Genomic DNA, 26,841 nt, shown 5'->3' on the forward strand with positions numbered 1-26,841 from the left:
GCAGGTTACACCCACTCGTCCTCTGCAGCTTTCTCCGCATCCTCCCCTTATGCTGTAATAAGTGTGTTACCGCCAGGGTTCCTCCTGTACTTCAGTGACGGCCTGACAGAGCGCAGCTGAGAAGAAAACATACATTGAGTAACCTTATACCTTGTGGAAACTGAAAAAAACAAAACAACAAACAGCCGTGGCGTTAAGGAGTGGCTGCATGCTGCGTTCACAGACACGACGGGATTGGGATGAGAAGACGCGCAAAAAAGTTTTTAGCAAGACAAGTAATTAAGGTAAAACAATCGATGTCATTTGTTTTTCTTGCCTGACCGACAGATGAAAGCCTCGTACGATGAAACTGAATTTAATTTTCATTTCACTCTTAGCTGATGTTTTTTTTTTTTTTTTTTTTCTTTTCTCAGAATGCACTGGTTACTGTTCGCCAGTTTAGGCCTGCTTGTAAGTACTTAATCTTTGTATTTCACTCCACATTTTAGACACATTGTCGACTTTTAACAAGGCTTATTTTTTCAGAGCTGTGTAAAACGCCCACATCCCAATATTTCCATTTTCCTGACCCATTCCTCAAAGATAATTAGACACAAAATGCCATGCACCGCGTTCACGTGTGTTACGGTTGTTTTCTAAACATGGCTTACAGGAGTAAAAATCTTAGGAAAATCTATTATAATAATAATAATACTACGAACTTATTTCTTTCATCTCGTTATGGTTGTTTTTGTATCTTTCTATTAATAATAGTGGATGTTTAAATGTGCCTTGTGCTCAAGTGAGTTTCCCATTGCATTGTTCTGTATTAATTACACTAGTATAATTGTTCCTGAACTAAATGTCTATAGTTTCCTGTTGGAAAGGAATTTGTTAGAGTTTAAATACTCGCTTTTCATTGGCTAGAAAGTCAATTAAGATCAGGGCTCAGCCTCCTTTGTGTTCTGAATCACTGCCCTCAGTGAAATTGCACGCGCACTGTTTAAACGAGTCGTGGATTACGTTTATTCCAAACGGTCAGAATGTGATAACCATTTGATAATATCCTGTCTTTCTTATATTCAATATGATTTAAGAGTGCAACAGGACGTAGTAAGTTGTGCGAGACAAGTAGCTAACTAACTAACTTGGTGGAGGAATCGCAGGTGTTCTTCGCCCCTCCCTCGTTCATTTAAGAATTTCCGTTAAACACCATGTCTGTTGTGTTTCTGTTCTTATTGGTTAAAAAAAAAAAAAAAAAAAATCTGGCTTCAAACTTCCAGTAATGAGCAAAACTTAAACTTCTATTTTTCAGGTTTGTTTTCACAGCTACATATCAGGTGAGTCACTTTTTATTTCTCTGAAGTTAAACAGTATTTCATTTCAGACGGCCAGGCTAAGGTGCCTGTTGATTTGAGACTAGCTAAGTAATTAGCTAACCTAGCTAGTCTACCACACCTAGCAAGTAGCGCTATGCTTAACTGCTAACTAGTAAGATAGAGGTTTCACTAAAGCTAAGAGGCTAACTACCATTAATGCTAATCGTAAAGCATTGTCATCCAAATTCCACATTTTCTGACTTACCTGCTGCCATGAGACGAAAAATGGCAACAGAAAAACATCAGATGGGCTGATGAGGAGAGTGTAATGTGCCTCATATGAACACATGAAATAAGCTTAAATGGCACGTTTCCATCGTGTTTCCCATTGCTTGAGGTCTGACTGGTGCTCTTTTACTTACATCCTCTTATTTTTGCAATGGTTCAACAACATTTTTCCTGGGAGGAGTGGATGGAAATGCACATCAATTCCCATTTCCTTTGGCCAATCCTCTAGAAGTGTATTGTACATTTAGATGGAGATTTGACGTGTATGTGTGCGTGACAGGCGCAAGTGTTCAACAGCATGTCACTTGCTATATGATTTATCAGTCACAGCCTGAATTTTAACCGGTGCTGTCTGGTATGTATCTCCACCAATTTCTTCTTTTGTCTTTGTTGAACAGCTTTTACGCTGCAAACCAGGACCCTGACATACGATGAGTCCTACTATGAGTATGTGCCTGATCGCCTGCAGTGGAACGGTGCAGGGGAACTGTGCAGCCAGCGCTCCGGGGCTTTAGCCACCGTCTCCAGCTCAGCAGAGAAGCAAGAGCTTACCAGCTTTTTAAAATCCTTGAACATCTCTCAGCCAGTGTGGATTGCCAGGAAAGTCATGACACATCTGACAAGTAGGTTCAGTATGCTATTTGTGACACTTTATATGAACGTATTAGCACCTTTTCTTTTTTAATAGTAGACTGGTTGTTTTTCTCATTTCCTTACTCACTGACTTGAGATGTAATAGAATATGAAATTGTACTTACTCTCCTGCCACACAACAGTCTTAGTTTACAGTGAATAGAAAGTGTTTATAGTAGAAATAAGACCACAAAGTGCAATTTTATGATTAGCTTCAATATTTTCCTTGAGCTGTACCAGGATTTTTTTCTTCATAGTAATGCCTGTTTCTTCTCTCTGTTTGGGGTGAAACCAAAGGTTCATTCCAGACCCTGATTCTGGAGTTCACCGGGCGCTCGGACAGGAAGCATGCACGCCTCCTGCACAAGTTCCCCTCCATGGGCTCGGTGACTGTTTGCACCCGTCTCCGCTTTGATCCGAATTGCTTTGGATTTTCCACCATCTTCTCTTATTCCATTCAGTCATATATTAATGAATTCCAGCTCCGTGCAAACCTGATCCAGGGCAAGCTTGTTCAGCTGGCTTTGCTGGTCCATGGCATTCATGGACCTTATCAAGAAGCCTTCGACCACGACGACTCCTGGCACTCGGTGTGCGTTTCCTGGAGTCAAAATGGTGGACGCTGGGCACTATTTAGTCATGGTGTTGTGGTCTCTAGGGGTGACGGCCTAAACAGTTCTGACAGCATTGGCCGTGACGGCCTTTTCATTATTGGACAGGAGCAGGATACCTTTGGAGGCTCTTTTAAGAAGGATGAGTCCTTCTCAGGGAGCATCACAGAGCTGCACATATGGGATCGTGTACTGAACAGCAGCGAAATCTACACCATGGAAAAGGAGTGTTCATCCATTTCCTCTGGGCTGGTGTTCAAATGGAGTGGAGCAGCCATGGAAATAGAGTCCTCCCTTACGAAGCTCTGGAGAGACAACCCATGTCAAGGTACATTTATTGGGATGCAGCATGAGGGTATGAGGGTTGCCAGAAGCTAAATCAAGCTAATTTAATCATCAAGTCCAGGGAAGTACAGGGGTAGTTTACACCATAAAAGTCAGAAGAGACTATCAATCTATCCACAAGGTCCAGTCGTACAGTTTCAAGCATGACTTTCAAATTCTGTTTACAGTTTAGCTAGTTTGGCACGAGGGCTGTGCGGGGTTGCTATGCAGAAAAAAAACAATCACACAGAGACCATTTGAAAGTCATTTTGGACTCCTCACTTTTCAGTAACGTGCCAAGATTTAAGCTGGCTTGATGTGGTAAACTCCACCCATTTGGCATTCCAAGCAGGACAAAATAAATGCTATGAATAAATTGCAGATACGTCTGCTCTGTCTCTGTTTCATCTTCCTCTACATCCACACTCATCTAATCTCTCTTATTAGGCTCAATCATGATGACATTAGGGTTCAGTGTGGACAGCAGCAATGCAATTGCAAAGACTGCAAAAGATCAAGATATGATAAAGATAATGGCCGTTTTGGCTTCTTCTCAAATATTATGGATCTTTTTTCAGATCTTTTTCAGGCTAACTTAAGAAAATGTCCTGATCTATAGCCACTATCCCGCAGTCTTTTAAAAGGCAAGGCAAACTACAAAGTTCACTAATTCTATTACATAGTTTTTTAAGTTGTCTCACCTGACCCTTAAATTTGTTTTGAAGTTTCTCTCCATTACGTACAGTAAATACACCAAAAATGACAGCGTTTCTACTTTGTTACAAAATACTGAATAGACATCATTCATCATCAGTAAACATCATTAAAACAAGAGCAAAAAGAAAAAAAAACACAATTATGTTTTCTGTGATTAACTGAATAACCTATATTGCGTTAGGTTATTGTATATCCATGCTCCATATATCCGTAGCTGCTGTGTCAATTCAGTGTCACTGGTCCCCACTATCCTAGTTATATTACACCATGTAATTGTGTGATGTAGGAAAATATAGATATCATTTTAGGTCTTCGTGTTGGCACTCAATCATTAAATGACTCAGATAGGGATCAGCAAAAAAGCTTGATCAGGATATCCCTCATCCCCACTGAATTTGTGGCATGCTCTGGCAAACCTACATACGCAGAGTAGACAAACACACACACACTTTCCAGCATTAAGCATGACTGGAAGTTTAATGAGATTGAAGGAAAGAGGAAATTTCTGTCTCTTTTGCTCTCTCTTGCTTTTGCCCTGCAATGAATAGAAGAGATGGTGACCAAGTTGTAATTGGCAGACGGCAGGGCTCCTAATGGTTCTTGTAAATGTTTTGTGACTCACGTCACTCTGAATCCCACCCTTCAAAACAAACTTCTCCCGTTCTGACATCATGCTCCCCAGTGAGTAATGAGAGTCTAAAACACTGACTCCTCCTCTTGGAACTGAATGTGCAGAAAGGATAGTGAGCTTGCACTCCTTCAGTGATTTTTCAGTCACAGAGTAGAAATTCATTTGCTGATCTTTAAAAGATCAGCTTTTGAAGGATTGCCAGGATTGATCCGTTCATCTTTCAGTTACAGGACTTCAACCAACTTGACAGAACCTGGTGCCAGGTTTGGAAATTAGCACCTGCCAGCAGCCAAATGCAGATGAATTTGTGAATTAGAGAGTGAAATTGATTAATCTACCAGCCACTGAAATCCTGGTGGGTCCCTCGCACTGTGGGTCAGGTTGACTGAAAATCACCTTTACCCTGTTACATCAATCAGTCAATCATCTGAACATAGTGACCCTGAAGGCACCGGCAGCAAAGAGGAGAGGGAGTAGCCCATTGAGCCCAGTGATAGCAGTTCAAATGTTAGTCAAGGTTTTGCACCTGAAGTTTCTGCTGTATAGAGTTAGTTGTACATTAGTCATGGGGATAGCAGATGATTTGGATCACTATGGAACAACTTACTTTAAGTGTAACTTGTTGGCTAAAGGAGTGCTAGCTCAGCAACACCTTTATGGAGATAATGTTTGAGAAAACAAATGAAGGAACATGAAGTTTATAACTTCATATAATGCTAAAGCATTCATATAATGCTGTGTTCACCTCCCTTGAATTACATCTTGATGAGCTGTTTAATTCTTGTGCAAGACTTCTGAAGTGTAGCATTATCCTCAATACTGCAACTAGACATGACATTCAGTCTTGATGTGTCTCTCTCTCATTTAACCTTCACCGTTTCCTTCACTGTTGTAGCAAATCGGTTCTTGGATTCCCTCCTGGACGCACATTCTTTGCAGAATCAAACCTTGCCCTTTGAGTTGTTCCACAGCCCTCAGTCTGATGAGGATTGTGGCATCTTTGACCCTGTTATTGAGAGCTGGGGTGAAGCGAAGTGTGACTCATTCAGAGGGGCTGTCTGCCAGTTTAAGAAAGGTACCAGTGTATTATTAATAATAATAATAATGTCAGTGATTGTTTATGCATTGTATTCTTGATGTATGCGATGATTTGGTCTTTTGTATCTAACCTTAGAGGCCATGACAATAGAGCATTATCTGGACATTGCCATGCAAATGTCCAGATAATTGCCATTTTTTAATTGTCATTGATTTATATTGATGTCTGTGGCTGTAGTGTGTTGTTTCTGTCTAACAGGCTGAATTATATTGCATTGCATTTGTCTCTGTTCCTGTCTGCAGATGTGCTGGAAGTTATCGCTTTACCAAAGACGCCGTTCTTTAGTGGGTTGAACAAGGACCATCTGACCAAACCTGTGAGTTGGACAGTTGAGCTGTGGCACATCATCACTTCAGTTGTCTAGTATGATAAATTCACAGGACCTCATCCTGATGATATTGGTGCAGAAGCAGCTCGACACCTGAGAATACAGAGACTTTGCACACTGATATGATAAAAAACACACCTGTTGTTTAAGGTAGAATACACACCTTCCAAACAAACTCAGAATTACATGTCTGTTACCAGACATGCAAATATTAACAATCACTACAAGATTACAGTCAGGAAATTAATAACCTTTTTTTTTTCTTCCCCAGTATCGGATGTTTGTCAGGATTTACTGGGACAAAAACTAGAGAATCTGTTGTAATCAGTGAACGGAATTGACTGTGATCCTGTGGTGTGTAGACAAGGGATTCGTGAATTAGCAGCATCGCATAAATAAAGGTAATAAAGTTTCTGTTTATCCCCCCATCTTTTCCTCAGGTGATGGAGGAGCTGAGCGGTAACACTTCTTGGGTCAGAGATCTGACCTTGCTGCGGCAGCTGACCCAGTCTGTTCTGAGTACTTTGGAGGCCGGTGGCCTGAACCTCCTCACCTCCAGCGATGTCCTCTACCTCACCCAGATGATTGAGATGGACCTGACCGCACTAGCTAGCGCTCCCTCTGCCAGAGTGGATGCAGCAGAGGTCATGGTGTCCATTGCTACCAACTATGTAAAGATGGCAAGTTTGATGCTGGAGCCCCACATGGCTACACAGTGGATGGGCCTGACAGAGGATGGGGTGAGGGGACGACCTGCGTTTATACCCAGGAAAGCTGTCCTTTCTCCTCCATGAATCTTGGTTTGACTTTTTGTTGGTGGGTCTGGATTTCTTGTGCAGGTCAGCGTGGGGCCATTTACTGTCGTCAAGAGCATTGACAACCTCACTGAAACTCTTGCTGACATGCTGTCTGCTGAGGGGAGAGGCTTCACTCTTTCAACCAAGAACATAGGTAATAAAAACATCTTCAAAGAAAACATTGATTATCTCCCAGTGTTTAGTTCAAAATACAGAAGGAATGGCTTCAATGGTGATCAAAGTTTATGGAGAAGTTGTAGATAGGTGAAAAATAGGGTTAAAAAAATGTATTGACAAAACTGTCTGACACATTTCACTTTCACAATCATTATTGTGATGTGGAGGTTGCAACAATGAGTACTGCATTTTCTGTTTTTTTTTTTCTTGTGTATTCACGCTATTCTTAAAGAACGTAACTGTTTACATTATATTGCACCCCTTCATCTCTCTGTCTTTGCATTGGTTACATGTTCAGATTTTAAGGAATCATTTTAGTACACCAGTAAGTCAGATATAATGTTAATGACCCAAACCATTGGTAGGTCTTGACTTTGTAAAACTGATAAATTAAAAAAAAAGAGAGAAGATTCTTGCATTTCTATTCGTGGCTGCTGTTATTATAAATCTGTCTCTCTTGTCTGGGTGTCTTCTGCTGTCTTTGTCGCCAGATGTGTACATGAAGTGGCAGAAGCTGTCTGACGAGAGCTGTCGTCACGTCTTCAAGCCGTCTGCACTCGGCTCTCACATCGCCAGCAGCAGCGGTCAGGATGAGTTACTTATCCCTGACACTGAGCTTCACAGGATGCACACACTGGGTAGGAAATACACACACACACACACACACACACACACACACACGTTAAGGTTTCATCACTTTTGGGGACATTACACAGACTTACATTCATTTTCTGGCGACTTACCCTAACCATAACCATAACCACTACTTGCCTAACCCTAACACATCCTTTTCTGTTGAGGTTTTACTATGAGAGTTTGTCCAAATACTTGCAGCATATGGAACTACAGTTGGGGCTACAAAAAGTAATCAAAATATAAAATAATTGGCAGACATTTTGGTAACAGAACTCTAAGCAGATGGGTAAATAAAACTTTGGCAACTATCGGGTGTGAATGTGTGAAAGTGGTGTTTGAAGTGCAACACTGCAGAAGTAAAGTGATGCTCAGCAAAATATTTAGTATCATTAAAGGATGAAGCTGAATTTGCTCTTCTTCTCCTCTCTCTCGAACCAGGTTTTAAAGAATTGATGTTTATTCATACCCACTACAGCCATCTGAGTGAGATTGTGTCTGGAGGCGAGGAGGCTCCACTGAGTCACCAAGAGAGCGTAAAAAGGTTGGCTGGAGCTTTCTCCTATGATCTGCTTTAAACATTGCAAACCATTCTGACACAACTCACAGAAACAAACACACAAAGTGTCAGCAGCGTATTTTATTTGTATGACTCGGACAGTTGTTACCGGTAGTCTGGATTTAAGCTGTGAGATGGATGTAAGTGCTAACCATTGTCTGACTCTCCAGAATCCTCCCAGGTCACCTGGCTTCTGCTGTCATATCAGCCACCGTGCGTGATCCCTCTAAGGCCCAAACCATCCCTGTGGCCGTCGAGTACACCCTTTCCTCATCACATGTGGTATTATTATTATTATTATTATTATTATTAGAAAGTTTTATTATTATTATAGAAAGTTACCCTTCTCCGCAAAGAGCAGTTGAATTGTAATTGAGTTGTTGCCCTTTGAAATGCAGTATGTTACTACATACTTTTAATCTCGCAGCCAACAGCAGGTGGCCTTTATCCATGTCGCTTCTGGCTGCTTAGAGGCTGAAGTGATATATTAAGAGAGAAAATGGCAGAAAGAAAACAGGTGCAAACATGTGTTTCTGTTTGTAGGTGGAGTATTCACAGCGCGTTATTCCTGTTTGTGCCTTTTGGAACTTCAGCTTGGTGTAAGTTTGATAAACAACACAGTCACATGAACAGCCCTGATAAATTAATGTTTTACTGCAATAAGAGATTCAGGCTGTTGGGGTAAATGATGAACTGGCGGTCTCTTATTGTGTATTATTAATTTTTTTTACATATTTCACTCTTTGATGCTGTTCGTCTTTATTATTGAATACAACAATGCTCAGAGAGACAGCTATGAAACCCTCACATACTGTATATTTAATCCTTCATGTTTATACTGATGTCTCTTCTCTCTGAAACTAACTGTGTGTTTATGTGTGTCTCTGCTTGTGTATTGGGCTGTACAGGCAAAATCATACAAACAACTGGTCTGGTGATGGTTGCAGGGTGATCTTTGCCGGCTCTGGTGTCACTTCCTGTCTGTGTAATCACACCACCAACTTTGCAGTGTTGATGAATTACCTGGAGTCGAAGGTACGTCATGAGATGTGTTGTGATGCAAATTAAAATTTTTCAAATTAAACTGTGGTTAAGTTTATGAGTGGTGTGGTGAAATGTTAGAACTGGGTCTATTGTAGACCCACACACTTGAGCAGTGTTGAAGTATTTAATATTGAGGGACAAGAGAAACTGAATCTTGGGAATCATTTGCAGCAATCAAATAACCAGAGCAATGACTCGGCTGTGGAACTTTTTTTTTTTTTTTTTTTTTGACGTTTTTTGTGTCATCTCACATTGCCAGACCTAACATTTTCTCCACACTTCATACTGCAACGCAAGCTCAGCTGGTTTTGTTGTCATACGAAAGCCCCCTCTGCTGCGTGCTGGGACAGTTTGTGTGTTTGTTGCTGATGCACATAAATGTACTTGATAGACAGGCCCCGCGGTACACTCTTTGAAGACTGATGAGTCACATTACGTTACAACTAATTAACCTGCATTTTGGGGCAGATTAGACCTCATTTTCACTTCTGTTTGGAACCAATCAGTGCATCTGTTTAGTTTTGTTAAGATATGCTGCCTTACATTGCCAATAGATTGGAAAGAGGTAGAGTCATATTTTGAGTCGAGTATTTATATATAGTCACTGTAAAAAAACAAAGAAAAAAAAATCTAAGTCTAAATGCTGCTGCTGTGAAATCTAAATCCAGGTCATGATCATTAACCTCCAAAATTGTGGGTAGGATTTGTAGTACACGATATTAACCAGCAGGCGTCACTCCCATTGTGCTTTTCCAGTTGAGGAATTCATTGGTAGAACTGTTCTTTCTGTCTGCACAAAGGGAGTGAAACAAACAAAAAGCAAAACATTAGCTTTAGCATTAGCATACCAGTTAGCTGTTCCACATATTAAGCTATGACGCAGAAACTCGGTGTCTTCGAGAACGCATCAGGTGGTTCAGACCTGCGATATTTTCACACCGCTCTCCCCTCTCTCTCCTTTTCCTTCTCTGCCTCTCACAACTACCTTTCCCCTCTGTCTTAGTGGAGTCCTGAGGAGGAGCTTATATTGACCAAGCTGACGTTCATTGGCTCTGGTGCGTCTCTGTGTGCGCTGGTAGTGACCTTAATGCTGTTCACTGTGCTAGAGTGAGTACCAGATTTTCATGTCCTGCTTGCCTACGATGCCAACATAGCATGTCATGCACACAACTGAGCCTCTACCCCTCTTTCACTTGGAGAACACATTAGCTGCACAAGAGCTATATTTTTATAATAACACAAGAGTTGAATTAACTCCTATGTATCACACTGTTTTTGAAAATATTAATAACTTATAAATTTGGTAGTAATTCTGTATTGAAATCTGACGATTTCTGTGCCAAGATCATGAAAATGATTCTGCATTTTCAAAGAATTTTATATGTGTTTGTGGGAGAAGATCTCAAAACCAATTAACTGATATTAGTAATAATAGCAACAAAGCTAATGACAACATTTAAGTATGATAGAATCAGATCAACCGTTGGAGTCAGTTCAAGGTAAGGATCACGAATGGTCCCATTGCTCACTGTAGGACTTTCCAACTTGATTATTCACTGGGGAAATTTGGATCTCCACCAATCTAATTGCATCAATAAAGTTTACATCCGTAGAAATTAGTTCTTGCTGCCACTCATGAATGTGTTTGGTTTTGTTTATATGGATGAACAGGTAAACCACCTGTGAAGTTAAATTAATTTTCGACATAAATATGCTCAAATTAACCATGCACTCCACCAATTTAGGGTGTTTTTAAGCCATACTGTATGTGCCACTGTCAGATGTTTGATGTGACACTCTCCCTCACACTCTTGCTCATGCTCTGTTTGTAAGGCTGCTCTGAGTATTGACTAGAGCTGATTCAGTAATTACTGCAGTCTACGTGTGAGTCCACTGTGAAGGTTTATGGCAGCATCCTGCAGACGTTAATTAACATTAGGGTCACTGAGGGATCACGATCAGCTGGAGAGGAGCTGCCCTGATGATTTATGACTGTCCTGAAATCAGAGAGGGCAGCCATGCATTGCACACACATGCTGGCACATGAGGTACATGCCTTTGTGTTACATACAAACACATAAGAACCACACACAGACAAAGAGGTGCATGTGTCCTTATATGCATGCATAATCAGACTGTACAATTATGGCGGTCACAAGCAGTGATCCACATATGGAATGAGTCTTAAATAGACTGAACCTATCAGAAGGTAATGAGTTCATTTACCACTTTAAACCAGATCCATCTGTCTGTGTCATTCATGGTATGTTACTGAAAATCTGAAATGGAAATGTTTAACCTATTGATGTGGTCTAAAGACGGAATATACTTTTGTCTCCAGAGATGGTTCCAATGCGAAAGTATCTGGTACATGAGTGGTGTTTATACACTACCTTTCAGCATAGTATTAATCAGATATCAGCCCAGCAACAAAGCATACTGGAAAACTTAAAACAGTCACTGCAAATTGCGATTTTAAGCGTGACGTGTTAAAATTTCTTACGAAGATATAAATGGAAAACACAGATCTGGAATGATGCAGCACAACAATCAACAGGGGGGAAGTGTCAAACAAGAATCCATAAAGTCATTCAAAGCTAATCAGAGTCAAGCCATTTTATAGCCTGAGACATTTCTGATTTTAAGTCACCCTAGTGATGGGAATATTGATCAGTCAGCCTGTCCATCAGTCCAGCTTTGTGGTGCAGAATCAAATATCCTGACAACTGCTGGATGGATTCCCGTCAAGTTTGGAACAGACAGATGTGGTTGCCAGTGGATGAATCCTATTGTCTTTGTGATTCAGCCTCTTTTGCTGCTTGCATATTCTGGTTGTTATGTTAAGTTACTGAATTGATCTACTCTGCTTTAAAATGGACCATTTATGTGTTGGCATTTTTTGGTATCGCTATGTTGTAACACTGTCACTTCTTACCGTATCTCATTTTAAGACAATGTCTGTCAAAGAATTTGAAGTTCTCCCCGTCTCTGTCCGTAGTATCCCCAAATCTGACAGAACGTCCATTCATAAGAACCTGTTCATCGCTCTGATCTGCGCCCAGGTGATCCTGCTCTGCAGCGGCTCAGCCATTCACAACAAGGTACAGGCGGCCAACTAAAACATCTGATTCTGTTTACCAATATGGAGGATTAAATGTTGTTATATCAAGGAGGGAGGAGAAGGAGGGACAGTAAGACACTACTCATTTGCTAGCTATTGACAGATATGATGTGTTGGATTATGTCAAACTTTACATGAAAAATCGATCATCAGTAGGAGGATGAAAATGGGAGCAGCTTAACAAATGATAACATAGTTTATTTAGATACAAGGATGTTTTTTCTAAAGCAAGAAAAAATATCATTAGACTGGATTTTTATGTTTTATTAAGGCAATTAATACAAAGATTTTCACAATAAAATAAACTCAAGTAATAATTGAGATTTCAAAGATGCTTTTGAATATTATAACCCTCTCCTCATAGATTATGAAATTTGAAATGGCTGTTAAGCTGTTGTCCACTGTCCTATTCTTTTAAATGTTAACGCACAGCACTGTTTGAAATCAACAGCCTTAATGAAACTTGAAATCCAAATCCATACTGGGGTTCCAAGTGAAACCAATGGCTCGGTGTTGGGTGTTGCCTAAGTGGCCACTAATGTCTGATCCATCACCCAGAACACATGGTCCAGCCGTCTCCGCAGTCACCCACTGGCCTGTAGTTGGTTTGACCCCTTGTCCTTTGACCCCAGGTCACGTCAGGGTGGGCTTTACCCCTGGGGCAGGTGGCAGCTTGTTGGAAATTCATCAAACACTTTCATATCTATGTATGTGCTGACCATTTTTCAGATGTCAACAAGGTTTTAACACATGTTTGGGCCTGTTGACAATCAATTAATCTGCAGGGCTTCAGTGTACTGCTAAGGAAGATTCAAAGGGATATAATGTTGCTGTCTGACATATCTGGAAGGGATTTAATCTATGATGTAATTGATATTTTATGGCATTTCTCATATTAGATCAACTCTGTTTGTTCTATTTTCAATATTGTTTTATTTCTTCTACCATTATTTGAGGGTTAAATTTTTACATTGTCATTCTTAATCCTCCTTACAATGTTTTGTTTTAATAGATATTAATCTATTATTGTCAGATTACAATAAACACAATATATTTCCAGCACAATCTTAAGTTTATGCACACTGTAAACCTGTTACATTATTGAAAGATTTGGAGACAGAAATTTGGAGTACATTTCTAAAAAGCATCAACAAACAGTAGTTTGTGTGTCTGGGATTGTAAATGGTCTGAATGGGATATTAGTGACCACTGTCACCTCATTCATCACCTGCAATCATGAGCTGCCCTTACGCAATCCATCACCAACATATAGTTATTTAACCTCTGACATTTTGTGTTTGTGTGTGTCTTTCAGGACACACACCACACCTAGCTTTTCTAATAGAATAGAAAAGTGAAATTGTCCATCTCCCATCTGCTATAAATTGTGTAGATCCTAGATGCACATGTGACATTTCTATTGAATTCACAGTTAGTGGATGCTTACAAATTGTATGAACATAGTGAATCCAGATTAAGGAGCACTAAACCAACTCTCCCTCGTTTGCACTACGTTAAACCAGACTAGTTGCTTGTAATGTTTGTGACATAGGTTTTGAGGTCAATTTTACTTTTTGCTGTTAATACGTGCCACTCAGGAGCTTAACCTGCATGCTTGTAACATGAAGTGTAACGTGTCGGCCTGCATGCCTGTGCTGGTGTGGTTGTAGGTGGCGTGCACACTGGTGGCGGCACTCCTCCATCTCTTCTTCATGGCTGCATTTAGCTGGATGCTCGTGGAGGGTCTGCTGCTCTGGAGCAAGGTGGTCGCAGTCAATTTAAGCGAGGACCGACACATGAAGTACTACTATCTCATCGGCTGGGGTACTGTGGCTTAACAACAGCAAAACCACTTTCTTCACACTTGTGTAGTCAATGTCCATGGTTTTTGTTGTGAAGGACATTGTAATGTAATGATAAAGGATATGATAAAATTCTGGTTATTATCTTTTTGATTGACACTAAAATTGATCTTTGCCTGATGTTTGTGACCATTTTCATCATAATACTCTATTAATGTAGCTCCTATCCCTTCCTCTTCCTGATTATCTTCCTGATACATTTTTCCTTTCTTTTATTCTCCTCCTCCTCTGTTTTTTTTTTTTCCCCTCCCTCCAGGTCTGCCAGTGCTGATAGTCACCATCACGCTGGCATCAGCCTCAGGCAAATACTCTGCCGACGGCTACTGTTGGCTCAGTGTCCAGAACGGCGTTATCTGGGGCTTCGCCGGGCCAGTCATCTTCATCATCATGGTCAGAAAATTAAATCCTAATCATATCATGCAATCTGTTGGGGCTGAAATTGTTAAAATCCAAAATACAAGGCACATTCAGCCATTTTGTACTAAGACTTTGCTTTTTAAAAAGCAGTAGTGAAGTGCAAGTGTCTCTGTTTCCTTAATCTTTCTTTCATCTCCCACAATCTCATAGTCATAGATATGTTAACATGTATATCTGAACTCCTCATCTTTTTTTATTTGCGTTTTCTTTCCCCTCTCATGTCAGTGCACGTCTTCTGTGCTCATCTCTCTGTCACTTTACCTTTGCCTCCTCTCATTTTTATGATTTCTTTTTTTCCAGGTGAATATCATGGTACTGACCAGGGTGGTGGTCATCACCATCTCCACAGCCAAGAGACGGTCCATCATGTTGGCCATGGGCACCAGTCCTGCAGAGCAAGCCTATGAGCAAATGAGGTACAGACCACAAGGAGGCGCCATTTGTCCTCTTTTTTAAATGTATTCACCCAGGCCACAGGCCTTGGAGCAGACGAGCTGCAGCTAGTGGACGTCAAACAAAAAGCAGCTGCAAGATTTTATATTGGATTTGTCATTTTAAAACGGCAAGCCTCATTTATCAAACAAGAAAGGAATACTATTTAAATGGATTGCATTAATACTTTTCAGAAAAGGCTCCAAGCTTCAACCACTTGTGTGGGTTTTTAGTATCTTTCAGTGTTGACAAGATACAGAAATGGTTCATGTGAGTTTTCTGATGATTTCTTAAATGGCTTATTAAAATGTCCTTGGTGTTGTTTAGTTCCAATGTATGGATGAGGTAAATATTATAGAATGTATCAAAACAGTTAATTTAGCACAGGGTCTTATTCTCATACTGAATTTCTTACAGGAGTAGGATTGTTTGATTTGAAATATGTTATAACTGTCAGCAGTAGAAGCAGGTACAGTACCGGCTGTCGTGCTATTAATATTATTGTTGGAAAGACTAAATACATTTAGGGGGAAACTCTTGGAGAATGGTTTGAATCCATTAGTGTAAAATATCATCTCTCTGCAGCTGCAGGCCGAAATTAGCAGCACTTTACAGTACTGTCCTTCAAGAAAACCATATTGATGAAACCCTAATTCACATATTGATATTTTAAAATGATCTCTAAAATATTTGGATGGATGAATATCTTATCCCTTGCAATGGTGTGGTGCAAGAATGTTTGCATTTTTATATTTCATTTTCTATATATTATTTAATCGTCTCATTCTTGTTGCTACCTTGGGCTGAATGATAATTGCAAAGATGCAACAATAGAAAATTGCAATATGTTGGGTTTTTGAAATATGAAATGAAATGCCATAAAAAATATATGTACGTGTGACTTGTATGGCTCTGTCTGCTGCATGTGATTCCACTTGCTTGTTTTATTTAATCTGTCTGTCTTTGGAGTGGTTGAGAAGGACTGTGATTGGTCATTTGAAGTGCAGGCTTATTAACTGCATGGTATTTAGCAGATAAACTAGACATTCTATAAGGTTTGCTTCAGTTGTAATGTGGTATACTGTGGCTAAACTTGCCTTCATTGCCCCCTTTCTGGCTATTACAGTGTCCTTGCAGAAACAATATCTTGTCAAGCCCTATCACAGCTGTCTTTAGCATTGTCTTTCACTTCCTTCTGGCACTGGTGTGCACTCATTAGACTGCAGTTCTGCTGCATGTGATCCAGTAGATTTCCCCTAGCAGGCTTGTATATGATCCTATCAGTGAAAATCATGTGAAAGTGTATATGTTTTTTCACTACCTCAGCCCACCAGGGCTCACAGTAGGTGCTTTATGAAGGTTTTCAAAGCAGGCCTTGAACCATTTGGCACCCCTGGGTGGCAGCCGTCGCGGAAACTCAAACACATTCCTCCGCTGAGTAAACTAGGGCTCGCCGCCCGCCATGTCACACACACACGGACACACACACACAGCTGGTGTGGTTTGGCGGTCACCTGAGCAGGAAGATAATTCCACTCTAAACAGAATTAAGGCGGATTTAAGGTGGGAAGTTGTCACCCCATGAGCTTTCCCAGCCGCACAGTGCTGTATATGGAACAGCCTGCATGCCAAAGCCGCTCAGTTTTGTCCAAGAAGAGCTGAAAAGTTAAGAAACTTTTGATTGATCTCAGGACAGTCAAGGAAAGGTTTTAGGGAATACTTCAATTAATTTTATCTGGTGTGGTCTCAGCTCGCAAGTCCACAACTTCAGAGTCTTTATGGTGCGTATGTGTGTGCATGTGTGTTTTCCATTATCCATGTGTATTACATTTTGTACAATGGATTGTTTCTGTGTGCATGTGCATGTGTGCACAGGGCTGCAGTGAAAGCAGTGTTAGTGTTGCTGCCCATCCTTGGACTGACATGGCTGTGTGGCGTCTTGGTGCCCTTCTCCATTGTCATGGCCTACATCTTCATCCTCCTCAACTCCCTGCAGGTACACACACACACACACACACACACACACACACACACACACACCCACACACAGATGTTGTTATCATTGAGTGTAAATCTTGAAACTTAAGAAATATTCACATTTAAAAGTAACAGAAGAATTACTTTCATTATTGAGTTGGAATTGGAGTCGTGGTCATAGTGTTCATATGGAGGCAAAATAATGTTAGCTCTTCATGTGTAAGGTAGACATTTTGGTCATACAAGGTCTTTACCTTGCTTTGACCACAGGGAAATGCAGGAATCAATATAAAAGAAAAAAAAGAAAAGCATATATTTACGAGCACAATCTATGCTCCAAATGTAAACGTAAGGGTACAGTTTTTAAAAAATGCAGATCTGGAACTGAATTGAATCATTATGGATTTCTTTTAAGACCAGGTCTGACACTATGGGAACTAGAGAAACCTGAGAAAACAGGTGTTTGTTTTTTTTTTGTTTTTTTTTTCTTTACTTATGTAACTGTAGTTACTTTATCTTCTTAAAAATGAGTGATTGGCCTTTTGAAATACATGAAACATAATGTAACACTATTGATAACAGAAACACAACTCGAATTTTTCTACCTAAACCTTGTTGAAAACAGCCACGTCTGTTATAATAAAGAAGAAAAAAATAATTCCACGGCTAAAACTTACACAAAAAAAGAAAAACTTCAGCAGTTTATAGACTTTAAACTGCTTTTTTTTTGTCTTCGATGAGAAAGAGAAAGGTTTTCCATTATACACTGTAATTCTGCCCTTCTCCCGTGGTTAGGGCACACAGACTGTCAAGGTTTTTATTTGTCAGCGACAAGGCTGAGGCAGAAAGGGGAAAAAAGAGCCTTGGTCTGGCTTGGGTTAAGCAGGTGCTTCATTTTAACAAGGAAAGTCGATTTGTGTTGTTTGTTTGATTATTTCTTCTTATGTATTCTGAGGTCAGCGTTATTGTTGTTGTTTGTGGCTTATCAGCGTTGATTTTATGCTTTTAGTGCTGAAATTAAACACATCGTTTTCCCACAAGTAGCGTGCCTGTGGGCATTACAGCTCCATCTGGAAATGGTCACAACTTTGACTTGGTTTTCGCGTGGAAAAAGACTAATACCTGTGTAGCCTTATTTCCCACTGCACTGCAGTGATGAGAGAGAGCGTGGGGGTGAAATCATGTATTTCTCTGAGTGCAGCGGACGGCCTCATGTTACACAGCTTCCCCAGCATGTCCAGATCCACCGCTGTGATTTGTAGTCGTCTTTTAATCAGCTGTATCTTTAATTGAGCTGTATATTTAACGAGAAAATCAATAGAGGTTTTAGCTGCAGTCTGATCATTAAGCAAGGCCCTTCAGTTGCCATAAATAGTTTCTGTTTCCCCCTCATATCTAATTATATTTTTTTTCTGTGTCGACAGTAATTAATATGGAAGGTTTTTCTGGGCTCTTATTATACGACTTCACAGTCTCACATGTTAACACAACATATTGATTTCTATTCTGTTTCTGTCTCATGCATCTGTCTGTCTGTCTCTGTAAGTTCAGCTGTCCCTCTGTCTGTCAGCAGCCTTTGTCTATCTGTCTGCCTCTCTTGGTCTGTTATTTGTCTGTTCACCTCATCTTTCTCCCAATCAGCCCCATTAAACAGTATTCAAATTGTTCCAGTTATAATTATTCAAAATCACACATTGCAAATTTGGTACATTCTGTACAAAAACATCTCTTCTGAACACTAATGACACAATGTTAAGAAAATACCTTAATGCCTCGTGCTACCTCTTTTGCATAAAAACCTAGATCATTTAACATGTGTTTTGTATGTGTGTCTGTTTGTGTGTGTTGATGGGGTTTCTGGGTAGCTGTATGAGGCCTCTGGTAATAACCAGCTGCTCTGGCATAAAAGAACTACGCAGTGTGTCTTTGATAAGCCTCAACAGGTCAAGACACAACAGGAACCCTACCAGGCTCCAAGCTGCTCCAATGACACACTCTGTTGACCCCACTGCTCTCTGGTCTGCATGGGGTGTAGTGGCACTTAAAGTGATAATCCTCAAAATCCTGTGTTTTACACATTCATGTAGGTCTTTTCTTATTATATTTTTTTATTGGGGATGCCCAAAAAATAAATAAAATACGAAAGTATAAAATTACAAAATAACAATAAATACAACTTTTAATTGTACTGGTGTTCTTCTCTTTGCCTGTTCAGCCATGATGGTGACCTCGGAATAGGATACCTCGTAACTACAACTACACAAGACCCTTTTCAGTTTTTGCTGAACAAGGTGGAAATGTAAAATTCAAATTCACATGTGACTAAGGACTTTTTGAAGCCTACTGATTTTGGTGATCCCTTGACTTCTCCTCAATGTCACCAGAAGGTTGACATTTGTGGTTTAGACATGAAGTAACCTGACATCAGTTTGATGGATTGCAATGGAAGTTGCAACGGATAGTCAAGTGCTAATGACTTTAGCTTTCACGCCACCAACAGGTCGACGTTTTCAGCTCACAGTGAAATGTCTCAACAACTATTACTTTGGATTGCAGTGAAATTTGATACAGAAATACATGTATGAATGGTAAAAACTTTGCCATTATCTGGTCAAGGTTTGTGACCAAATACCTGCAAAGATAATGACATTCCCAACAGCCTTAGCTGTACTTTGTGCTTAGTGTTAATTAGCAAATGTTACTATGCTGACACATTATATTAGGATGGTTAACATTATACCTAGTAAACATCAACTTGCTACCTTTATTATTGTCATCATGTTTGCATGCTGATGTGGGCACTTTGCTCAAAGCATTTCCAGACTAAAGTACAGCCTCATAGAGCTGTAGACTCTTGAAAATGGGCCTTTTTTCTTTTTTTTTCTTTTTTTACTAAGCCTCGATGATCCAATACGTTACTTAGACCCTGCAGTACACTGACCACCGTTGTCCTCTCTAAGACTGTCCTGCCCTCCTTCGTGGCACTGATGCCTTTGGGAGGGACAGCAGAGTTGTACATAATCCCACCATAATGGTTACTCATAAAGATGATGAAATGTGTGAAAGCTTCACAATAATGCATGCAAAACCTGAGCTGGTAGGCCCGAGATAAAAAATAAATAAAAACGCTCAAGTTTTTTAGGAAATCGTTTTTTATTTGCTGCTGTTGTATTTTCATTGGAGCAAGCCAAAGCAACATAAAGCTTAAGCGGCAAGCCTTTACTGTTAAATCAATAAAACAGATAATGTTGACAAGCCTTTTTCATTGCACTCCCTCATGCCCTCCCTGCTACTCCTCTTCACCCTGCATCTTGTCAACACTGTCTGAAGTGTCTCTACTGTTGCTGGGATTCCACTCAATAGAGACCTGAGCAGGCCGTTTTTGAGCAAACATATTTTAAACCTGGCATAAATGCATGCATGCCTCCTGCACTTGTCTCAGCAACCAGGGCTTTTGATTTTTACTTGTGTTTCATTGACTGATAAAGGATGAAAGTAGCAGCCAGGATATATCTGTATCTGTGGTACTTCACCACAACTTCATTACTGATGTGCAGAAGTTGTTAAATTTGTTTATTAAAACTAAGGAGCATGCTTTCTTTTTTCTCAACTTGTCTGCTGGTCATGTTGAAGCACTTTATTTGCATCTGAAAGCCACGCAACTAAAAAGGCATGTTTCATTTTGATGTCCCGATTTTCACCAAACTCGGTCTTGACCAGTGCAGTAACATTCATAAGCCAAACAACGCCTTATTCATCAGGAAGGGATGAAATAATTATGTCACTGATTTTGTCAAAAAAATAAATCAAAAATCAAAAATCCCTGCATGTGTGAGATTTTGGGATTTTAAAATGAAAGCCAAATGGTTGAAAAATCACACAACGATATCATGTCATGCAAGACCATCCAAAACGCAAAGTTGTTTTCATGTGGTTTGCGTTGGACAGCATCAGCAAGGTGCATGTGAAGTTTTAAATGGGTGCGCTGTTGTCAATTCTAAATTCCTACTCTGAGCCAGTAGTTTTTATGAACATCTTCACCATAAATAAAGGCATGCCTCATCTGCTTCCTTATCAAGCTAGAGATAAATAGCACTTTGTGTGAGTGTGTGTGTGTGTGTGTGTGTGTGTGTGTGTGTGTGTGTGTGTGTGTGTGTGTGTGTGAGGGAGAGGTGTGGGGGGGGGGGTGTCTTTGGGTAGCCCATAAATCGCTCCACCCTTCGTCATGCAATCTCTGGGCAATGTCATTCAAAACCCCCGCACTATCCATTACCTGGGAATAATAGGCTCCTGGCCATGCAGTGTCCATCTTATTATTAGCCCATAACTTTAAACTATCAATAACTTCGAGCTGCAGGGGGAGACGGCGGGGGAAGAGAAAGGAGGAGAGGGAGAAAACAAAGCAGAGAGGTGAAGGAAGTTAGGGAGTCGGAAAGAAAATGTTAGGGTAATGATCGTCTACCGCAAGTTGGTGAGAGTACGAGCGAGTTCCTGTGGTTTGTTTTGGTAACTCTGCAGGAAAGATATCTGTGTAGGATTTCTTCTTTTACTTCTGTTATGCCATTTTGCTGCCTGTGGAGGGCAACCCTGTGCCTTGTCATTCCAGCGTCGAAATATAGAGAAATCAATGAGAGAATTTATCTGAGCCGTTTCATTCATATCACATTATGGTCTTTTATGTCACAGGAACTGATGACAACAATGTTTTCGCCTTTCTTATGAAATGAACAGACTGGTGAGTGATAATGAGATTTTACAGGCATTCAGTAAAGCTTTGGAAGTGAAATTTATCATTTCACTCGAGGTTAAATCTGACTTTAGAAAAGAAGTACTGTATATGTTTTTGAATAAAGCAGCAATTATGTACTGGTTTCGTAGTTTCTCATTTGAAAGAGTAGCACAATGCACAGTGCTGACCTGACTTCTCTTTCTGATATCACCAGCTTGAAGTGGTAACAAGTTTTAAAGCTCTCTTTCATTACCTCTTCGGATAAACAAGGAAATTTCGTCAGGGCAATTATTTTACGTTCTGTCAGAAAAATCCCACCTCTTAAAATTTACAAACTGCCTTTCACTTGTTAAAGACAACACTGCGTTACAGTTTGTTGTATATTGCATCAGTGCATGCTTCTCAATTCCATGAGGATATCTGTAGTTACAAGTCGAACGTGGGGAGAGACACCCAGTAATGCCTGGGAAAGTAACCCTTTATCTGAGGCGTAGTTTTAATTCAAAATGTAGCACCGCCTCACTTTCACACACACACACACACACACACACACACACTCACACTCACACACTTGGCTAGTGGAGCATGACATCAGCGTGTATCCAAGATATAGATATGATCAATAGAGTGTTGCTCTGCTTATTGATTTTTGCCATATGGGAGATTTGTTGTGTGAGTAAGCAATGCTTTTACAGCATCTGAAGTGATTGTTTGAGAAGGGGGGATTTTTCTTGTCTGTCCTGTAGCTCAGTTACTACAAAATTGTATTTGTACCACTGATGGTTCTATTCCCAGTTTATCATAATGCACAAGCATGGCGTTATCACCGCCAGATATGGATAAGCTCGGACTGATGCACTGGCAGGATTTTATCATCCTTTTATTAAATGTCACCTCAGATGTGACTGCTCACAGCTGGAAAAAACTGTAAAATCATTTTGTTCTTAATCTTTACACATTTATACTCATTTGAAAAAGTCTCCACCCAACGGCATGTAAGCATTCCAGACCTCACAATGGACTTCGTTCATAAAGAGCTCATATGCACAGATTCAGTTTTAATTCAGCTTTTTGTCCTGCTAATGAGATTCATTCAGTATTTTTTAATTAAAAAAAATGTAATATTATTAAAGCAACATTTACAGATGTTCAGGATGACACATTAAATGTAAAATGAAAGTCCAATAGAGCTGGTATTGTAAAACATTTTACTCTATGCTCTTTTATTGTGCTTTCACTATGTTTTGCCAGCATATTTAAAAATACAGAAATTACACACTTGATTAGCCTGATATCAGACAGGATTGTTAACTCGTTACACTCTGTTTCCAGCTCAGTGTAGCATTGCCTCCGCTCTAACCGATTTCTGTGGGGGATTAGGATTCAATTTTCCCTAACCAGTCACTGGAGACCAACGTATCTGCCTGAATCTAACATAATTTTAAGTGAGCAGTGATGCATAGCCATGCTAACATGCTGCTTTTGCCAGAGGGTTTAAGAGTGGAGCGGAGCAAAGATATTACAGTGTCGCAGCGTCTGTAATTGCCGCCATTGTCGCCAATTTGACAACACTTGACAACAAGGTTAGTCCCACAGCGCTGATTGGCAAATTGTTAGTCCACCTGCAGCGCTTATTGGATCAGTTGTTTTTTGAGCCAAGATGTGGATTGTGGGTGTTTAATTGCTCATGATTCATTTACATATGCTAATGACACGTCACCATTTTTAAGATCAATCTTGTTTGTTGTTTCACATGTGTAAGAACAAGTCAGTGATCTGTAAATGTTTCATGAATCAGATGGAAGATTTTATTTATTCCTCTATTACTTGGTTTTTACAAACAGAATAAAAATAACAAAACAGCGAGGCCCGATGATTTTTACGGGAAGCTCTTATTTAGGCCTTAACAGGTGGTAGGCAAGACTGGAAACTTTCCTATATACTATAAGTGGGAGAAAGCGTGCCCTTAATATTACCTTGAGTCAACCTGCAGGTTTGAGGCTCTCATAAAAGCCAGAATAAAGCCATCTCCATACCTGTTGTTGAAGTAGAAAACTAAATAAATCACATGTAAGTGGATCCATATTGGGGTCTCTGTTATGCCTAACACTGTCACTTATTAATCAGGTGTGATTTGCTGTTGCTGCTGTCTCGCAGCAGCCTGGTTCATGCATCCTAAAAAGCTGGTGCATCACAAATATTTCTCCTCCAAATTATAATTTCAACCTGTGCTTTAACTCTAACCCCATGCTGTCCAATGAAGAATTAGAGGGCATTTGCTGTTAAATAGGCCAGGTAAGAATAAACTGCCAAAAATCTGGAGAGCAAAAGCAGAGAATAAACCAGTGGATAAAAAGAGTTTTTGGCTGGCGTATGCTGAACATAAGCCAAAAGCTTCCAGCACGTGACGCTGGAGTTTATGTGTCAGTGTCTGTGTGTGATCCTGTACTTCTAATCTTGTGCAGACCAGCTTGAATTTTTCATGTAATGCCCTCATAAGTATTGTAAGTGTGTGCGTGCCTGTGTGTGTGCGCGCATAACCACTTGTCACCATTACCCACAACCCCCTACTGACCGAGGAGTTAGAAGTTATTTTAATTTCTCATTTGGCAGAAGAAACAAAAACAGCAGAACTTGGATCCAGTTTCCCAGTCAGTCATCTCCAGTCCACTCCTCCGGCCCCGCACAACCGGCCCATTCACAGCCTCGTTTTTCCTTTCCTGCTCTCCCTCCCTGTTTCTTTTTTCCTGCTGTACCATGTTATAATTGAGGCTCACCTCATTTTTTGACGATTGATAGTGATACTTCTGTAAATAAGCTGCAGTAGCTGGTATTTTGCCAATATGTAGTATTTTTTCATGTGATGTATTTCATGTTGGGAAATTGTCAGGATTCCCCCACAGTGTCAGCGCTGACAGTGTGGAAAAGCCAATGAGACAGCATTTATGAAAACTCCAGATTTAAATCTGCCATTAAGCGTGAGATTAAAAAATATATATATATATCATGAAACAATAAAATAAGAGGCATGCAAAAAAAAATAAAAAAATCACATTTGCAGATTTTATTGTTATCTTATTGCTACTTGATATTAAAACCATATTACATTTATGGAGAAATTAGATTTCTGAATTAATTTTAATGAAACACAGAATAGAATTCTGATGCAGAAATCCACCAGGATCACTGTCACATAGTTGGATTATAGTAAAGTTACCACATAAGCAGAAAAGGTTGATTTTCAGTAGAGCCTTGGCTGGAACCCAGTCCCTGCTCCCCCCTCACACACTGTGCAGGCACACACACACACACACACTGATCCATGGACATGAGCAGGAGCATACATGGCAAACCTCTCACCGGTCGGATTATGGAGGGAAATGTTTTTCATTGTGGATTGTTTGAGAAAGCAGGAACCGTATTCCCTTGACCTCCTTATTCAGAGTCGGCTGTGTCTCACATCACACACAATTTAAAACAACAGCCATCTCTCCCAGTGTGCTGGATACACTGGGACGTGGAGCCATTCTGTGTAACGTATTCTACTTTGACAAACTCATTAGTAGTACACAGTAAGAATTTTCAATCGACACTTGATGGGATGAAAACTACATTTATTTACAATGTAAATGCTTTATATACTCACGCAGTACATGTACTTTATACTCTAATACTTTTGAATAGTTTTATTTCAAAATTGAAAAATGCAGCACTTGAACTAAATTAACTTCTAATGAATCTTTCTCATATTACAAATATTTTACATTTATAGTGGCCTTTAATTACACAGCAAATAATGAGATATTTTAAAACACACAGTTTAATAAGATCGTTACAAATAACAATTATAAACAACAAGATCCTCAAGCATATGCTCAAGGAATAAAAACAAGCCTCCACGCAAGAGTGATGAAAACTTGTAAGTTCATGTAGTCATAGGTAAAATCATGGAGATTTATTTATAAATCCATATTTTAATTAGTGTCTTGGATAATTATGAGGTGGAGTTGAAAAACAAACAAATAAATGCACGACAGCATTGTTTGCATTCCCATTGCCTGGGAAAATAACTTTCCCTTTGAAAAAGAGTCCACTGTTTGCGTTGCATCCTCAATTACCAGCCGCGGCATTAAAACAATATTCAAACGGGATACCAAGGTCAGCGCTGACTCCCACCACGCTTCTCTGAGATGGCACTTATAATGAGGATGTAGCACAGCTTTTTTAAGTAGTGTATTTATAGTGTGTTTTGTCTCAACTTGTTCTTATTTTTGCTCTTTTGTCTTTTCATCTTTGGCTGTATTTTTATGTTTATTTTGTTTTAAGTTTGAGCAGCATTAACATTCGAGCTCTGTTGCACATTTCATAATGCTCTACGTTCACCTACTTCAAGGGAGGATTTCTTACCGACAGGCTTAATTCAGGATATTAGCATCAAGGTTTTTGTGCAGAAAAGCCCTCGTAAAAATGGTCACCTAAGTACCCTTGAAATTAACTGAAAAGGATTCAGTGAAAGAAGTTGTTAAAAAAAAAAAAAAATCAACCTACACATATTCTCTTCTACTGTAAATATTGAGTCTGGGAGTGAAGAGACGGCAACCGAAAATGAGCAAGGAAGCGGCGGTAATTCAGATGAAGGAGGACTGATTTTTTGGGGGGTTGAAATAGTATGGGAGAGATCAGTTTTTAAAAACTGGCCTGGGAAAATAAAGCGGTGAGAATAATAGGCTTCCTGTCAAAAGAGGCGAGAGAATTCCTGTCATTGCTCACAGCGGCACCCCGAAGACCTCTCCTTGTGTTAAACCCGCTGGCATTTATTTGCCTTAGAATTACCTGCCAGCTCAATTTAGTAATGGCCTGTGTCATAAGAAAGCAAACCATCCCCTTTGCCCCTGCCCTACCATACCTGTGTGTGTGTGTGTGTGTGTGTGTGTCTGTGTGTCTGTGTGTCTGTGTGTGTGTGTGAGAGAGAGAGAAGGAGACAGACAGAGGGAGAGTGTGCTTTCATTTGATCTCTTATTTCACATTTGCGTCCATATTTTCATCTGTTCTTTGATTTAGCGATATGCGTGTGTGTCCATGGTTTCACATTTGTCTGTGTATGCGTGTGTATCCATGTCAACAGGCGTGTTATCCCATCAGCTGACTCCCAACTTCATGACCT

The 26,841-nt window shown here is 40.0% G+C and overlaps 1 protein-coding gene across 1 annotated transcript in view; it reads left to right on the forward strand.

The window, feature by feature from the left end:
* The first annotated feature begins 169 nt into the window (after window positions 1-169).
* Window positions 170-26,841, forward strand: part of LOC143318636 (adhesion G protein-coupled receptor D2) — an 85,148-nt gene continuing 58,476 nt past the window's right edge. Inside the window, exons 1-20 of the mRNA XM_076727078.1 lie at window positions 170-284; window positions 414-450; window positions 1,295-1,319; window positions 1,985-2,209; window positions 2,517-3,158; window positions 5,398-5,577; window positions 5,844-5,917; window positions 6,370-6,669; window positions 6,769-6,880; window positions 7,395-7,541; window positions 7,978-8,080; window positions 8,266-8,377; window positions 8,639-8,694; window positions 9,004-9,130; window positions 10,143-10,246; window positions 12,138-12,240; window positions 13,931-14,084; window positions 14,379-14,512; window positions 14,840-14,955; window positions 16,847-16,967. Coding sequence (XP_076583193.1) covers window positions 415-450; window positions 1,295-1,319; window positions 1,985-2,209; window positions 2,517-3,158; window positions 5,398-5,577; window positions 5,844-5,917; window positions 6,370-6,669; window positions 6,769-6,880; window positions 7,395-7,541; window positions 7,978-8,080; window positions 8,266-8,377; window positions 8,639-8,694; window positions 9,004-9,130; window positions 10,143-10,246; window positions 12,138-12,240; window positions 13,931-14,084; window positions 14,379-14,512; window positions 14,840-14,955; window positions 16,847-16,967 — 2,871 coding nt within the window. The 5' untranslated portion in view covers window positions 170-284; window position 414. The remainder of the gene's footprint in view (window positions 285-413; window positions 451-1,294; window positions 1,320-1,984; window positions 2,210-2,516; window positions 3,159-5,397; window positions 5,578-5,843; window positions 5,918-6,369; window positions 6,670-6,768; window positions 6,881-7,394; window positions 7,542-7,977; window positions 8,081-8,265; window positions 8,378-8,638; window positions 8,695-9,003; window positions 9,131-10,142; window positions 10,247-12,137; window positions 12,241-13,930; window positions 14,085-14,378; window positions 14,513-14,839; window positions 14,956-16,846; window positions 16,968-26,841) is intronic.

This window comes from Chaetodon auriga, chromosome 3 (genome assembly GCF_051107435.1).
Source record: "Chaetodon auriga isolate fChaAug3 chromosome 3, fChaAug3.hap1, whole genome shotgun sequence".
Classification (NCBI taxonomy): domain Eukaryota; kingdom Metazoa; phylum Chordata; class Actinopteri; order Chaetodontiformes; family Chaetodontidae; genus Chaetodon; species Chaetodon auriga.